Source organism: Epinephelus fuscoguttatus, linkage group LG8, assembly GCF_011397635.1.
Source record: "Epinephelus fuscoguttatus linkage group LG8, E.fuscoguttatus.final_Chr_v1".
NCBI classification, from domain to species: Eukaryota; Metazoa; Chordata; class Actinopteri; order Perciformes; family Serranidae; genus Epinephelus; species Epinephelus fuscoguttatus.
In genome coordinates, this window is record NC_064759.1 from 24,896,860 (window position 1) to 24,913,064 (window position 16,205).

General features: G+C 41.3%; 1 protein-coding gene across 2 annotated transcripts; it reads left to right on the forward strand.

Moving 5' to 3' along the window:
• Positions 1-2,859: 2,859 nt before the first annotated feature.
• Positions 2,860-11,156, forward strand: fpr1 (formyl peptide receptor 1). 2 transcript variants are annotated; one of them, XM_049584634.1, is made up of 2 exons: positions 2,860-2,979; positions 8,210-11,156. In XM_049584634.1, exon 2 carries the CDS (start codon positions 8,221-8,223, stop codon positions 9,361-9,363), a length of 1,143 nt encoding a protein of 380 aa, XP_049440591.1. In that variant the 5' UTR covers positions 2,860-2,979; positions 8,210-8,220; the 3' UTR covers positions 9,364-11,156. The 2 variants fall into 2 exon arrangements, with proteins under 2 accessions (XP_049440591.1, XP_049440590.1); XM_049584633.1 differs by lacking the exon at positions 2,860-2,979 and adding an exon at positions 6,687-7,253.
• Positions 11,157-16,205: the final 5,049 nt, after the last annotated feature.

Here is a 16,205-nt window from a genome sequence, read left to right on the forward strand (position 1 = left end):
TGTGCGGCACACACATAATTGCACGTTTGGTTGGTAAATCAAGAACTCTGGCAAGCCCTGGGCTCTGAAGGCTTCCCTCAAACTATAGCCTTGGGATAGCTATTAATATCCCCTACAGACACCAGCAAAATGCTTTGCCTTTAAGTCCTGCTATGAGACTATACAGGAGAAAATTCAAAAAACACATTTACGCACAGAAATAAAAAGCAAAGGATGTATTCCTCAAAACCAAATCAAACAAAGTAGTCATACTGTCTAGACTTCAGTTAAAACAGTAATGCCATTTAGTGTTGCAAATAGAGCTGAACAGTTCACTGCAGATTGAAAGTGAGCAATGAGGAAAGTAAGTGGGTCAGCATATTTTTAAACTGTTTCCTGTAGTCTGAATGAATTGTTTTTAGTCCTGGTGTAAAATATCTCTCAGTGGGGACGAGTATTCAAATGCTGAATATTTATGTATCCCAAAAAAAAGGGGGCAATGATAACAGACACATGAGTCCTCCCACACACTCAAATAAGGGTGTTGCTGAACTCATGCAGAGACTGAGAGCGTATACAGAGACACATGCAGTGTCTCTCACTCTTTCACTCTCTCTCTCTCCTTCCTTCCTCCCCCTCACATCTGGGATATTGGCAGGACATAGTTCCTGTGTGGTGTGTGTGTACATTAGTGGGGGACTCAGCTTTTTAGGGTTGGGTAGGCTTTAGCAGCCCACACGATGTGAATGTGATCAGTTCAAGATTTTTAGCCTCATTGTTTTTCATTGTGGGAAAAACTGTTGTAGTGTAGATCACCAAAGCCTCTGAGATGCTCCTTATTTAGAATCTGATTTACCTGTTTTTAAGTAAATTATTCGAAGGGATCACTCTCTGTTTTTTCTATTGTGCACTCAAGGAAATAACTATCAAACTATTAATGTTAAAGATTCACTATGCAGGATTTCCCAAGGAAAGAATGTATAATCTCATACAGACATAATTCCTCCAAGTCATCACTTATGACCCACAAGAAGTGTGTATATTCTTATTTTCTTCTTATTTTCTGTGTTTGGTTTTTTATGGCTGTGTCCCCCTCAGCTCTCAGGTGAGCTTGGGCAACTTGGTTACAATCCAAAGTTGTCAAATATTGGCACTTGGGCAGTGATAAAAGCCGTCCTTTCACATCAGCATGACCTGCAGCCAGTCGCCGTTATTGTGTGGTGGCACCCAGTGGCGTCAGGGGGAAACATGACAGGACACTAATGCCAGTTAAGGGGCGAAAAGTTCAAGTGGGGCAAGTGGGAGGGGTGGTGGATGGATCCAACAACCATTGACTTTCATCTGGGAGGCCGGTATTCACTTCCTGTAAGATTGTTAAGCCAAACCTTGTTTTTTTTTTTCCAAAACCTAACCACGTGCTTTTGTTGCCTAAACCCAACCACATGCGTATGTTGGCTAAATGTAACTATGTGCATTTGCTGTTGAAGGAAAATACGTCTAACCATCACAGTGCATATTTTTTGATAGAGACCATATGCAACCTGTACATTTCCCATAAAAATAGAGGTGTATTTTGAAAACAGACAATGCATGTTAGAGACTGAAGTTGACACGGCCCCAAGAATGTCAACGACCAACACACCCAGGGTACCTTGCATGTCATATGTCGATGTGGAAAGTCAATGACCAAACGTCGATATGTGGGCTTTAAAAAAAGGTTGCAACCAGGTGCCAAACCGTATCTCACAGGCACAGCGCCAAAAAACGCAAGTATAGTGAGGTGAATTGCCACAAGACAGTGAATCTAGGGTTGGCTCTTACTTTCACTTTCATTGGCGACTTCTTTACAAACAGTACCTGACAATTCTGCATAGTATACCTTTAAAAATGGCTCTTAACCATGGGTGGATTACTAAACGAGCCTACTAGCCACAGGCTGAGGGGCGCAGAGTGTCAGAGGGCCTCCCTGGCCTTCATTTGCAAAATGCCACTCAAAACAATACGCCTTGATACCAACCGGAAAGAGACTCAAAATAACCACAAGGAGATACAAAGAGACCACAAAGAGATAAGGAACTGCAAAGACTTGCAAAACAACTACAAAAATGGGCAAAACAACCAAAAAGAGACACTAAACAACCACAAGGAGACAAAAAATGACTACAATGCTACATAAAATTATCCAAAATTGTGTTAAAGAGACACAAAGTTACCTCAGTAAGACACAAAATTATATCAGTAAGACACAAATGACTAGAAAAAGAAGAACAGAACATCGACAAGGAGACACAAAATTACCTCAAACGGACACAACAAAACCACAAAGAGATGCAAAACTATGATTAAGTCTGTACATCCTGCTCCTATGCAGGAGAGATGGCGGGGCCCCTTGCATATCTGTGCCCAGGGGCCCATTGTCTCACAATACGCCTATGCTTTTATCTGTTTTTGCAACTTAACTTTGTATTTTTGCGAGGCAGTTTTGATTTGGCATATATTTTTTTGTGAATGGATTTATACTCTTACTGGAAAAAATCTTTTAGTTTAACTTCCAACAATTTTTTTGCTAACACATTCACGTCAGTGCCAACAAGTTTGCTTCTGTTAGTCAACTGCTTATCAACAACATCTGTTAAATACCTGTTGATAAAGTTTGCTTATCGAGATGCTGTACAAGGAGTCAAACTGAGTCACATACACTTAACAAGAACTCATCTTGCACACTGGTATTCTTGTCTCAGTGTCAGCGTGTTCGCATGTGAAATGTGAGGAAACACAGATTGTGGAAACTGTCCATTCATCATGTTTTACAATTTTCCACTTAAAACTTCTGAAACAAAAAAAAAGAAGGAAAAGAAAAAAATTAGCTCAGGACCGTGTCATACAGATGTACGAATGTGTGGGTAGTGGATCAGAAAACCAACAGTAAAGAGGAACCATATGGGAGGAAATATGACCATGAAGTCAATCTCAGATGAAACATTTCTTCCCCACTGAAAGGTAGGGCTGCACTCTGGGGACTCAGGGGGAAAATGATTTTCAGCCTCTCAAGCCAACACTCCCTCTTGTCCATGCTGCCATGTAAAGCCTGTTTAAACTGCATGAACTTACAGCAAGTTAGGATGTTTTTCAGTTCCCTCAAATCTTCTGGTTTGGCTTGTTATTTGTTCAAAATAAAGTTTTTAACTCTTGTAATTATTCAGCTAATCTATAGGTCCATGTTGTTGTAAGGGATATCAGTTTCAGGACTCTAAGAACTAGACTGGGATATATCTGGAGTACAAAAGCAGCAGGAATGTGCCAGGCAGGTTTTCAAAGACGAAACTGCTCAGATTTACAGCTCAGATTTGCTGAAGGGTGGGTACATAAATTCCCTTTTGTCTTAAGGTTGCAATCAGGTCTGCGGTTGTTTGCCTGTCCCGTTCTGTCGTGATACCTACACTTATGCACCTTTAGGCACATTCTGCCTGTAAATGTCAGATGTTTCAGGAATGCATGCTTCAGTGTAATGATGAGTGACCAAGAATATCCCATCCAATCCCAAGATGTTCCTCTTTTAACTTCATGCAGCGTGAGTTCATGCAGCAATTTTGTTTCAAGTTACTACAGAAAATGACTAAGCTGCAAAAGTGGGAGACCCTGTAGTATATTTACGGTTTGACTACTGCCAGTCGTGTTTTTGCTCACTTTATTTCCATGTATGATAGCACCTGCACTTCAAACATGTTTCCAAATTTCAAAAGAGATCACATTAATAGTGCAAAATATGATGCTGACAAATAAATGACAAAATACTCAGGGCTCTAGTTTCGCAGACGGGGCGCGGCGGAGGCGCAGCGCACCTGCGCTTCGCCAACTGGGTATGGCCAGGCGGATTTTGCAAGTTTGGCACACCGTGCTCCCTGGCGCAGCTACTCCTCTTTCCCACCTCCGTCCCTCCTACCGGCGCAAGTCGGAAAGAGGGAGGAGAGAAGGCGTGGAGTGGGTTTTACACACATCACACCAATCAAATGAGCCCCTCTCCTTGCCCTTAAATGCGCTGCACGAAGGCGTAATGAGAGTTTACTCAATTCACCATGGCAGAAGAGAGCAGCAGCGTCGGACGGCCAGACTTCTCCCAGGAGGAAACTGATGTTTTGGTCCGGGAGGTCGAAGCTCGCAGTGTCCGAATATACGGAACTGCGAGCAGACCTCCACAGGCTGATGATGCAAAGGTAGCCTGGGAGGAGGTCACCACAATTGTAAATCAATGTTGCGTTTCCCTATCTGATGCTGTGAATAGTGTTTTTTTTGGGTATTTATTGCATCGTTAATGTGCCTGATATTCTGGAAACCTGCCTGTGAGGTTTTGGTGACGTGTGCGCACTGTCCGCCGGTCAGCCAAACTTCGGCTTACACCGGCTGCGCTCCCCCTGCACTGACAGTAGACATGGTTTCAGTTGGCGAGCTTTTAACCCACCTTCGGCGAAGCCTCTTGGCACGAAACTGTCACTGCGCCAAGCTGGATCTGTCGACACCTCCACCTGCTGCACCGCCACACCCATCTCAGCGCACCTCGGTCTGCCAAACTACCAAACTGAGCGCGCCTCGGGTTGCGCTGCTCGAAACTAGCTCTGTGCGGGGTTCGCCACCCTGCGCCGCGCCGGGAAACTAGAGCCCTCACTCTCTATCAGTCTGGTTTTAGGCCTATGCACAGTACAATATCTGCAACCTCCCTGGATCTAAATGATACTAAATGCACTGGCTCTTGATAGCAAAATATCTTGTGCTGTTCTGTTTATAGACTTGTCTAGGGTTTTTCACACCATTCGTTACTTTTAAAGAAGCATTCCCGTACTGGTTTTGATTCAGCTGCCTGTGGTTTGAAAACTACCTTTCTAACAGACTGAAAATGTGTAAAGATCATTATGTTCATTCCAATTATTTGAATATTACTAAAGGTGTCCCACAGGGCTCAGTGTTAGGGCCAATACTGTTTTCAATTTACATAAATGATATTGCTTGTAAATTGCATCTCTATGTATATGGCAGAGTTTTATATTGCTCTGCAACAACTGCACAATTGAATGTCTATGATTGTTGATTAATTTGCTCCAACTTCAATAACATAACGATAAGTTAGTACTTAACTCAGATAAAACCAAATGGATTTTGTTCACCAAAGCTACACATTCTGAATCTTTCAATATTCATTCTGCAAATGAGAGAGTCCCACAGAGTAAATACCTTGATACCTGGCTGGAAGTCAGTCTTAATTTTAAGCACCACATTGAAATTCTGACTGTTAATATGAGGACAATACTTGGCTTCTGTACAGAAGTAAGAACTATTTTTCAAACTATTTGTCAATAGAAAAATAATTGCAGAATCTGTATTTTTGGATTATGGGGATGTTAAATAAGGAAAAGCTACAGCCTCTCCACTGAAATCTCTGCCTGTTGTCTACGACTCAGCCCTGAGGTTCATAACAGGTGATTCTTATAGCACCAGTCACTGCCACCTTTACCGAAAGGTTGGCTGGCCACATTTGGCTGAGGCAAAAACAGCATTGGTATTTGTTCATTTATAAAGCTTTGATGCAGATGCCTCCACCCTATATTTCATCCTTTTAACTCTGATCCTACATAATCTGTGTACTCGCTCACAGAATAGGTTGTTGCTTCACATTCTCTTAATCAGAACTGAACTAGGAAGAATGTCATTCTCTTACAGTGCTCCTTATACATGGAATAATTTGCAAAAGATCTTAAACTTGGACACTGCCATCCTTAAGGCTGTTTAAATGCCTTATTTCTGATCTTGTTTTAATTGAGTGTAAATGCTTTTAACTAAACATCTTCACCACAACATGTTTATCACTCTGTATTTCTACTTTTAGTGATCATTTATTGCCGTTGTTGTTACTTGTTTTGTATGAGTTTTTCTGTTTTAATTGATATGCATGAAGGTTCTTTGTTTGCTTATTGGTTGTTTTTAATGTCTTTGTTCATGCTTGGCATCACTGAAAATGAGGGGCTCCCTAATTTTTTTCCTGAGTGTTAATAAAGGTTTGAATGAATGAACCCAGCCAGCAATGCCACGTGGGGCCCATATGGGGTCATCATGGGCGGCAAATGTGGGCCCCATCATGGGCTTGCACCCAGGATCCACATGGGGGCCAACCGTGGATGCCCAGATGGGCTTTAAGTGGGACCTGTAAGGGTCTTATGTGGGTCCTAACTGGGCAATTCATGCAAGACCCATCTAGGCCCCACCTGCCAAAATGGGGTTAAAGTGGGATTGCACCCAGGATCCACATGGGGGCCAACCGTGGATGCCCAGATGGGTCATGTGTAAATAATTTAGTCATCTGACATTGCCCCTATACAAATTCCAATAATGTGCTTCAAACAGATGAACTCTGACTGCAGGTTTGATTTGTTTGCAGGTTTGACTCTACAGAGGCACCACTGTTTATGTGTCCAGCTTCAAGTGGACAGAGGCACAGAGGGAGTAGCCTGCTATTTTATAAAACTGCACGGCAACCCTAAATTATTGACAGATGCTTCTGTGACTTTCTTATAGTGCCACAGGGTGAAGGCATGGGACATTAAAAATATGTAACCTACTTGCTCAGATGTCGATTCAACAAAGTGCAATCACGCTTAACCTCAAGCAAACGTGAGGTCAACCCACACAGTGAAAAACACATTACGCAGCAGGATCACTACTGCACATGAGAAGTCACAGCTCTTCTCTTTCTCAAGTACTCATCTCAACAACCCACAATTTATGCATTTAGTTGTTTGGTTACTCTGTGTTTTCACTTTTGGACTTTCCCAAAGGACAAAGGCTCTATCGCTTGGAGAAGGCATGTCTCGGCAGGAGTTTTGCGTCAGACCTCAGATTAGGGATAAAAGCTGCTATTGAGACAGAAGCATGTATCACTCTGTATAACTAAATGTCTGTACATTATATACACATCCACAGTATGCATTTATGTAACCCACGCATATGTAACCCATCAGTGAAGCCAGATCTGTGTTTTGATTTGGATTTACTTGAACTGCACTGCATATGGAGCCAAACTACAGACTACAGGCCTAGTACAAGAGGTTTAATAGTCTTCAGAGGAGGGTGCGAGCATCTTGAGGTCCCGCCTCGATGCGGGCGATGACGTCACATATTTAAGGAGTCAGGGATCAGATCTCCACGGTTTCCACAGACTACTCAGACAGGTCCGGTGTAGCTTTTGCAGCGGACGCATCCTCGCAGGACTGGCCCTTTTTAGGAAGGTACTGTACTTCTGTTATCCTCTGAAAACTTTTCACTCAGGGAAAAAAAGACAATAAAAGCATGTGATGAGGCTGCAGTTATATTGCATGATCTGGCAAACATCTCAGTCTGGAATTTGAACCGCATCGTCTGAGAGCTGCTGCGCTTTGAAGTCTACAAAGGTCTTTGTGAGCAATTAACAATGCAAATACTGTCAACCTTTAATTAAGCCTAGATACGCAATATATAGCCCATATTCTGTATCTACAGAGTGTGGGAACACTTTCTGTTGTTCAGTAGTGGTTATAATGTGGTTTCTAGAGTTCCCGTTTCATATATGCGCTGATGTAAATATCAGTCATTGCGAAAATTGGTGCGCTGTTTGCATTTATGTTTTTCAGCCTTAATATTAAGTTTCAAAGACAGGCAGTTGGGAAACTTTCCTCTAAATGTTATTATTATTATGATCTGACTGTTGCCAGTCATGTGTCTGTGTGGACAGCATCTTCTATGAGGCTTTTTGCAGAATTGACATAAGTGAAGGGAGAGTTGAAAAATGCACGGTTTGGCACATACAATTTCCATGTAATTACATATGAAATAAAGAAAAAAATATAAATCGAAAACATTGTGTTAGTTGATGACAGTTTGCCAGCCATTTCCTCAAAGCCTGCTTAAAATTTGTCTGTGCTTCAATCAGTTTTAGAGATATGACTTTATTCCATTCAATTGCAGCCATATATGAAAGAGATTTTTTGCCCATTGAACTTATGGATCTAAAAAGAATAACATCTGTTGAGTTGGGTCTTGTTGAGTAGCTGAGATTGTCTCTGAAGCAGTAGTTGGGGACGGTTTTCAAGAGTGGACTTTAATGAAAGTGATTTAGGAAATAATTAATCTCATGCATCATTAGGGAGTGCTATTGACCTCTAGGTTAAATGTAAAAAGGTAATTTTATTTTATTTTTTTATTGCAGCTCTCAAGACAATGATGGATCTAATGACCGCTACCCCTTTCTACCACATCAATGCAACAGATGCCACTGGAAGAAATGGCTCCTTGTATGAGGACGACGACGAGTATGACTATAAGGATGAGCATGCTGAGCTGAGACAGTCTCTCAACATCATGTCTCTCATTGTTTACTGCCTGGCCTTTGTTCTTGGTGTGCTCGGGAATGGAGTGGTTATCTGGGTGACCGGGTTCAAGATGAAGAAAACAGTTAACACAGTTTGGTTCCTCAACCTTGCTGTGGCCGACTTCCTCTTCACGGCATTCCTGCCCCTGAGTGTGACCTACACAGCTATGGATTTTCACTGGCCTTTCGGCAGATTCATGTGCAAACTGAACAGCACTATAAGCTTCCTGAACATGTTTGCCAGTGTCTACATTCTGGTGGTGATCAGTGTGGACAGATATGTGTCTGTGGTGTGGCCCGTCTGGGCCCAGAACCACCGAAGTGTGCAGAAGGCGTCCGGTGTGAGTCTGGGTGTTTGGATACTGGCTCTGATTCTCAGCGCTCCATACTTCATCTTCAGGGATACAGGACCATCGTATAACAATGACGACATCATCAACTGCTTCAACAACTTTGCCTTTTCTGATGACTATGAAACACCGTCTGTGAATCAGCTGCGACAGTTTCGTCATCAGGCCATGACCATCACCCGCTTCCTCCTGGGATTTGTTGTCCCCTTCACTGTCATTGTCTCCTGCTATGCTGTGATAATCCATCGTCTCAGAAGAAACCGCACCCTGGCCAGCCAGTCAAGTCGGCCCTTTAAGATCATCGCTGCAGTTATCACCACTTTTTTCCTGTGCTGGGCTCCTTATCACATCATGGCTTTAATTGAGTTGGTAAATCACATGGCTAATCATGCAAGCGAAACATTAGACCATGTCACTACTATCGGAGTCCCCATTGCAACCAGCCTGGCCTTTCTCAACAGTTGCCTGAACCCACTGCTGTATGTCTTCATGGGACAAGATTTCAAGGATAAAGTCCGCAAATCTATCCTGAATGTTTTGGAGACTGCCTTCCAGGAGGAGGTTTCTCGCTCTTATACCTACACAAACTCAATGGTCACCAGTCGGAGCAAAGAAAAGTCTGTTTCTGATGCCGAGGTATAAGGTCATCTATGACTTGATTAAACACATACTGTAACTGTACATAGCAAATGTAACTGTATATAACAAATAGCTTTCATTGTTTTTTATTCAGGAATCCTCACGATGATCTGTATACATTATCTGAAACTGAAACTTTTCAACTGTTACCATTTGACTGATATGAGTTTTTAATGATGACAACTTCTGCAATAGTAATTACAATCTGGTAGAGCAGACAGATGGTGATAATACACAATAATCTGTAGATCCATTTGTGACATATTTGTGGGATAAAGCATTTTGGAACCAGGAAAGGTGAAACGTTCTCATTCATTATAATAAAGCTTATCAATGTTGTGCTTCACAAGGAAAAAAACAGTAGAGAAAAACATAAATACACACATGCAGACAAATTCAGCCATAATGAATAACCTGTAGAGCCAGTGGCTACACTTATATTATGAGTAACAGTGGTGCCTCTCCACTTCACAGTCCTGTTTTTGACTGCACTTTTACTCAAAGCAGGACCTTCAGTCTGTAACATACTACACCTAGTGGACGTGTGCCATGTTTTTTTGACAAGAGAAACCAATCGTGCAACACAAGCAACAGAAATATAGGATTTGGTTGGCAAAAGGAATTTAAAGCTTTCATGACAAATGTTGATTACTACAGTACATCCCCACCTGTATGGGACAGCAAAGAAAAAAACACCTAAACAAGTCTTAGTTGTTACCAGCCTGTGATTGTAGACTATATTAACAGTTAAAGAGGCCAGCACATTCCCTAAATAACTTAGTAATAAAGCTAGTTTGCCTTTCTTGCCATAGAATATTACAGGCTGTAAACTAACATACTGAAGAGTAATGATAAAGACTTTACAGTGTGAAATAGTATCACTGAACCACTGCACGAACAGGCTTAATTGAACCCAACCACTGATCCCATTATGTCTGTACATGACAAACCCGGGCACATGACAGTGACCACAAAGGCCATCTCTGGGTACATACGAAGAAAAAGTGAAGTGAGCAGTTACACCATCCACCTACCACCTCATTTTGTCTGAAATCACCCTGTAATCTTTTTTCTTATGACGCCTGTCATGAGGTTACACCATAGAAACTAATTTAACTGTCTTTATACTGCTACATGTCAACTGCATGCTTTGGTATACATGAGCTTTTTACATTTGTTATTCAGCAAAAGGGCAGGCTAATGTAAGCCTAATACATACCTTTATAGATAAGATAGATAAGATTATTATGTGTAAAGCTGCATTGTATACTTGGCTTCGTTTGTGATTGCTGTTGTTTGTTGTTTGTTTTTATGAGTACACGCATAATGCTGTGCCATAATCAGAGAATTTTAATTTTAATCACGTTTCTACAGTTTTTTGCTTGTGTGTTCATTTGTTTGTTGATTAATCTTCCAGCTTCCTTTTCAATTTTCACTCAATTGGGCACATGTTCTATTTAAAAAAATACTTTGCACAACTTTACAAATGCCCAAAGTGACAAAGTGTCTTGTTTTGGCTGAGAAATGGAAACAAAAACCAAAGATACTGAGTTTACTGTTAAAAAACCACCAAACATTTACATTTTAGAAGCTAGAATCTGTAAATATTTGTCACTTATGCTTGAAAAATAATTAAAAGATCAGTCAGTTATCGATAAACTCTATAAGTAGAGACAAATGGCACAGTTATTCCATGTCCTGTATGACTTTGGTGTATGTGATATATTGTGATATAAAATGAAACTCTCTATAAAAGCTTTATTCTTATGTAAACAATGTAAATGATGTGATTGTTTCGATCTAGCCAGAGTCAATAAATGATGATATTATGATGGTGCTGACTGTTATTGTGGTTCTTGCCGTTACCATAACTTCCTTATTCAAATCATTTTTGGACTTTTTTTCCCACTCGTGATACACATTTCATAATCACCACATACTTTCACAAAAAAAAACTGTGCCTGGAATCTCCCTCTCTTGTATATATATACAGTATATACAGAAAGACGGACACATACACAGCTCATCTGGTGTTACACGTAGCTAACAAGTAGTAAATACAGACTTGGCCAGCAGAGAGAGCTGTTTTACACATCAGCTGCTTCTCAGATCGAGACAGAAAACTTCAGAGGGAGAAAAAAAACCTGCAGCTCACTGTGAATGATTTGTAGCCATAAATAGTGCAAACAGATTTGTAGCACTGTTTGCAGCATTAAATGCATTCCAGACAGTAGACAGGAAGTGTGTAAATCATTTGTGATTATGTATAAATATTTTGAATAGGCTTTTAGTGCCAGAGTCAGTAATTATCAGTAGCTTTAACATTAGATCATATTATTCTTATAAATTCAGTTGGGTTTATATTTAAAACGTTCACACTCTTTATATATGAAGTTGTTTGATAGGATCTTTAAGACATTTGTGGAACAATATTCTGAAGAACAGTCAACTTCTACTGTGGGGGAGCTGTGGGAATGTTTTATTCAAGGCCATAATGAATACACCTCCTCTTGGCTTTGTTTTCAGGCTTTAGAAAATCTTGCCTTTGGTCGAACACAGTTCATTTTAAAGACATGGCATTTAAATTGGCTATTCTACAAATGCAGAGGCACGTGCACGTCCCTTTAGATGGTGAAAGCTTGATCCAGTGATGCAGAATCCTGCAGAAAAAGTTGCTCTTTCAGCATTGGCAGCACCTGCTTACACTGCAAGGCAACCTAGAAAAAGTAAGACAGATTTATCAAAAAGTCTAAAAGACAGTCTGACAGTAAGCAAAACAAAAAAACATGTCAATATTGCTTAAGCGTTTCATGTTGCTGATAGTTTAGCCTACTGTTAACGGCAGCCAAAAGCTCATAGCTGCAGTGCTGAATTCATGTTTATGTAGCAGATGTTAGCGAGAGCCTCAAATCATAGTGTGTCCTCTGCCTCATTTCCCATCACTACAGACCCACCTTGCTGGGAGGTAAGAGGGCAGCTCTGGAGAATGAACCCCAGTCAGCAACTACAGCAACACAAATCCAGCCAGCGCAAACCACAGCTCCAGTGGACCAAACAGCCCTGACACCCTGATCAGCCAACAGGTTAGGCCCGGCTTTACTGTCGGCCACCTGGTTGCTGTGACACCATGTGTTGGGGCTTTTGTGTTGGCCGAATTTGAGCCGCAACAGCAACAGACCGAAGGTCTGTCTTCAGAGCTGCCGTCTGCTCTCCTCCTGGGGAAGCAGTTAACAGTCACAGGGAGCAAGGCGGAGAGACTGTGGGGTGGCTAGCTTGCTTTTTCTTGTCTCATTTGTGGGCTGATAAACAGAGACAGAGAGGAAGTGGGGCTGGAGGGGCTGAGTGAATGCCCTGTGCACAGCTCTACAATGAAATAAGATGAAATGAATCAATGTATGGGAAACACTGGGTCACTGTAAGAAGCACCTGCATATGTCCATGGTCGTCTGGTGTGAGGGACTAAAGACAGAGAGGGGAGGGAGGTGAGCTGCAGGCGGAGGGTGTTTAGAAATTCTGGTTAGTCTGTTTGCTTGTGTTTTGGTTTTTGCTTTTCTAGATTTCTGTCCGCCCCAGCTTTAAAACTCCAGTAATATTTGGAAAAACATCCACTTTCTGTCAGGGTTTTGGCTTTGCCTCTCCTTTGTGTTTCCTGTCTCATATTTGTTTTCAGTCTGTCTCTGTGTGTTTGCTGGGCGTGGCCTCCTGGTTTCCTCCTCCTGCCAGTCCTCCTGAGTGCCAGCAGCTGCTGAACCTGCACACCTGAACTCATCAACAATCAAGCCACTGCAGTATGAAACCTCCGGCTCAGACATCCAGACTCTGCCATATCATTCAGTCTCCTCTGTGGTACAGACGTCAAGGCCGACTTCTAAGTTTTTGGACACCTTGTCTTATTGTGCTTTTTTGGGAACTCAATTCACACTTTGTTCTGTGTCTCAGATTCACCATGCCAGCTTCAACTATCAGCAGCCACGTCCAGCTTCGTCCTTGTCTTCTGCCTCTGGATGTGTACTGCTCTGTCTTTAGTTCCTCTGCCTGTTCTACTTGTTGCCATTATTTTCATTACTGAAATAATATTTGGATATAATATTTGTTTACCACTCATAAAGTACATTTCATTATCACCACATAACTTCACTAAACTGTGCCTGAAATCTCCCTCTCTTGTATATAAAGAGGGGCGTGTGTGTCTATCACATACACAGCTCATCTGATATAAATAACTAACAATACTTGGCCAGCAGAGAGAGCTGTTTTACACATCATCTGCTTCTCAGATTGAGACAGAAAACATCAGAGGTAGAAAAAAACCTGCAGCTCACTGTGAATGATTTGCAGCCTTTAATGGTGCAAACAGATTCGTAGCACTGTTTGCAGTATTAAATGCATTCCAGACAGTAGTGAGGAAGTGTGTAAATCATCACTCGTGTGATTATGTATTAATATTAGAGCAGGTATTCAGTGCCAGAGACAGTAATTATCAGTTGTTTTTATTTTCCGTTATTCTTATAAACTCAGTTGGGTAACATTTAAGTTGGATTTGTTAATGTTTTCAGTGAAATAGTATTTATGATTACTTATTTTTTAATTGTAATTCTAATTTTACTCTCTTTATATGTGAAGAGAAAATGTTAAACACTTAATTCCTGATTAGATCCTTGATTTTTGAGCAGTTCAACCTTTTAATCATTTTTGGTGTGGTCCAAGAGAGGAGTGACTTTAGCTCTTCTCACGTTGTTTTCTCGATGATCTCACTTACTTTTAATGGGATTTTTTACACAGTTTTTTCATAAAAACAGCGAGGCAGGTCTCTGAAAGCAGTCCTAGCAATCCATTCCCAATCATTCCACATGTCTTGATGTATTTTTTGCCTATGTGTTGGCAACATTGCAAGACGAGTTTGTGGCAAAACTTACATTCTACTTAACAATAACTTTTAGTGTACTTTATATACATAAAAGTATGTATTAAGTTTAACTAGTTTCCTAAAATGCACAATACATTTCTAAGTGTGTTAAAATACATTTAAATAATCCCAATAGGTAAAAACATTTACAATTATTTGCCAAAATGAATTAAAAGAATCTGGAATAAGCTCAGAAAATCAGTACTTGTAAACCAGTCTCTTTTCAGTGTATTTTAAACAAAGTATTGTTTTGCTATTTTGTCCTCAACACATTTAAGTCAAGGTTCAGCATATACTGCAGACCCATCCAGTTCACAAAAGGTACACCACCCAAGTGACATATGACAATCCTTTCCTTAATCAAGAGGGTGACTTTGTTGAAAGAAGCCAGAAGAGGTCCTTCAATGACTAAAAGGATTCCAGTCACCATTTCCTCGATGACGTTATTTTCAGGATTTATTGGCTTCATGCAAAAACACAAAAAAATCAATGAGCCCTGCTTATTGTGAACTAGTTTTCTTTGGATCATGTTAAATGATATGTGAAATTACCTCACACATCTTCATATATGCAGAAGCATTCTCCCTCATGTACCATGCCCTGCTCTCTTCCTTTGCTGCGATGCTGCCTAAACACATAAGCCGATAAAATTTAAAACACAGCAGTACCTCACCTTTAATTTTACAAAAATTTGAGCAAACATGTTTTTTTTTTACTAGAGTGAACAAGGGTGAGCTGACCTTTCAGTCAAAGGGCAGCCCAAAAAGCGAGTGCTTGAAACCACAAGATAGCAGCACATCCAGTAAAGAGACACGTTCATGTAACCTCTATCAGGCACATCATGCTCAGTAAAAGTACAGCGTGTACTCTTCCCCTCTATTCAAAGGCAGCTGCTATCTGCTGCCGAGTTTCCTATCAGACAGACCCCAGTCAGTCAGAGTTTGAAACCATACATCAGGTATAAAAACTGTAAGCACAGGGACCCCCCAGGGCTGGGTGCTGAGCCCCCTGCTATAAGCACCCTTCACCTGTGACTGTGGGGCCTCCCAGACCAACACCAGCGTTATAAAATTTGCAGATGACACCGCAGTCATTGGGCTGGTCACTGGTGGGATAGAAACATTGTACAGAAGACAGGGGGCAGAACTGGTGGCCTGGTGTCGGGTAAATAATCCCTCCCTAACTGCAGATAAAACCATAGAGATGACTATTGATCTAAGGAGGAGGAAAGAGCAGCACATGCCACCACACATCAGTGAGACAGAGGGAGAGAGGGTGAAATCCTTTGAATTCCTTGGCACCCACATCAGAAGGATCTCACCTGGTCTCACAACACACGACAGATCATCAAGAAATCCCAGCAGTGACTGTGCTTCTTAAGAAGGCTGAGGAAATTTGGCATGCCAACCCAAATCCTTCAACTTTTACAGATGCACAGTTGAGAGTGTTCAGTCACAGTCTAGTGTGGAAACTGCACTGCTCAGGACAGAGGGACCCTCCAGCGTGTGATAAAAACTGCACAGCTCATCTCAGGAGCAGCCTTTCCATTCATTCAGGACATTTACGACACCATGGTCAGCAAGGAGGGCCCACACCACCATCAAGGATAGCACACACCCCAACCACAGTCTCATCACACTTCTGCCATCAGTCAGACTCTACAGTGTGTAATCCAGGACAATATCCCATCACTTTCTCTGACTGCTCTCTTTTTTTTCTTTGCTCATTTCATTTTTTAAATCCAACTTTAATTCTAATTCTAATTCTTATTGTTTTGCGTGGACTCATTGTAAGGTGTACACCGCTGCTTTTACCGTGCGTATATGACAATAAACTTGTTCTTAACTTATCTATGTACAAGAAGCTCCTGATATAGAAGTCCGTTCAACAAAAGAAATTCAGTGTTGTTGGAGTGTCAGCAAGTGAGCGTCAACCCGGT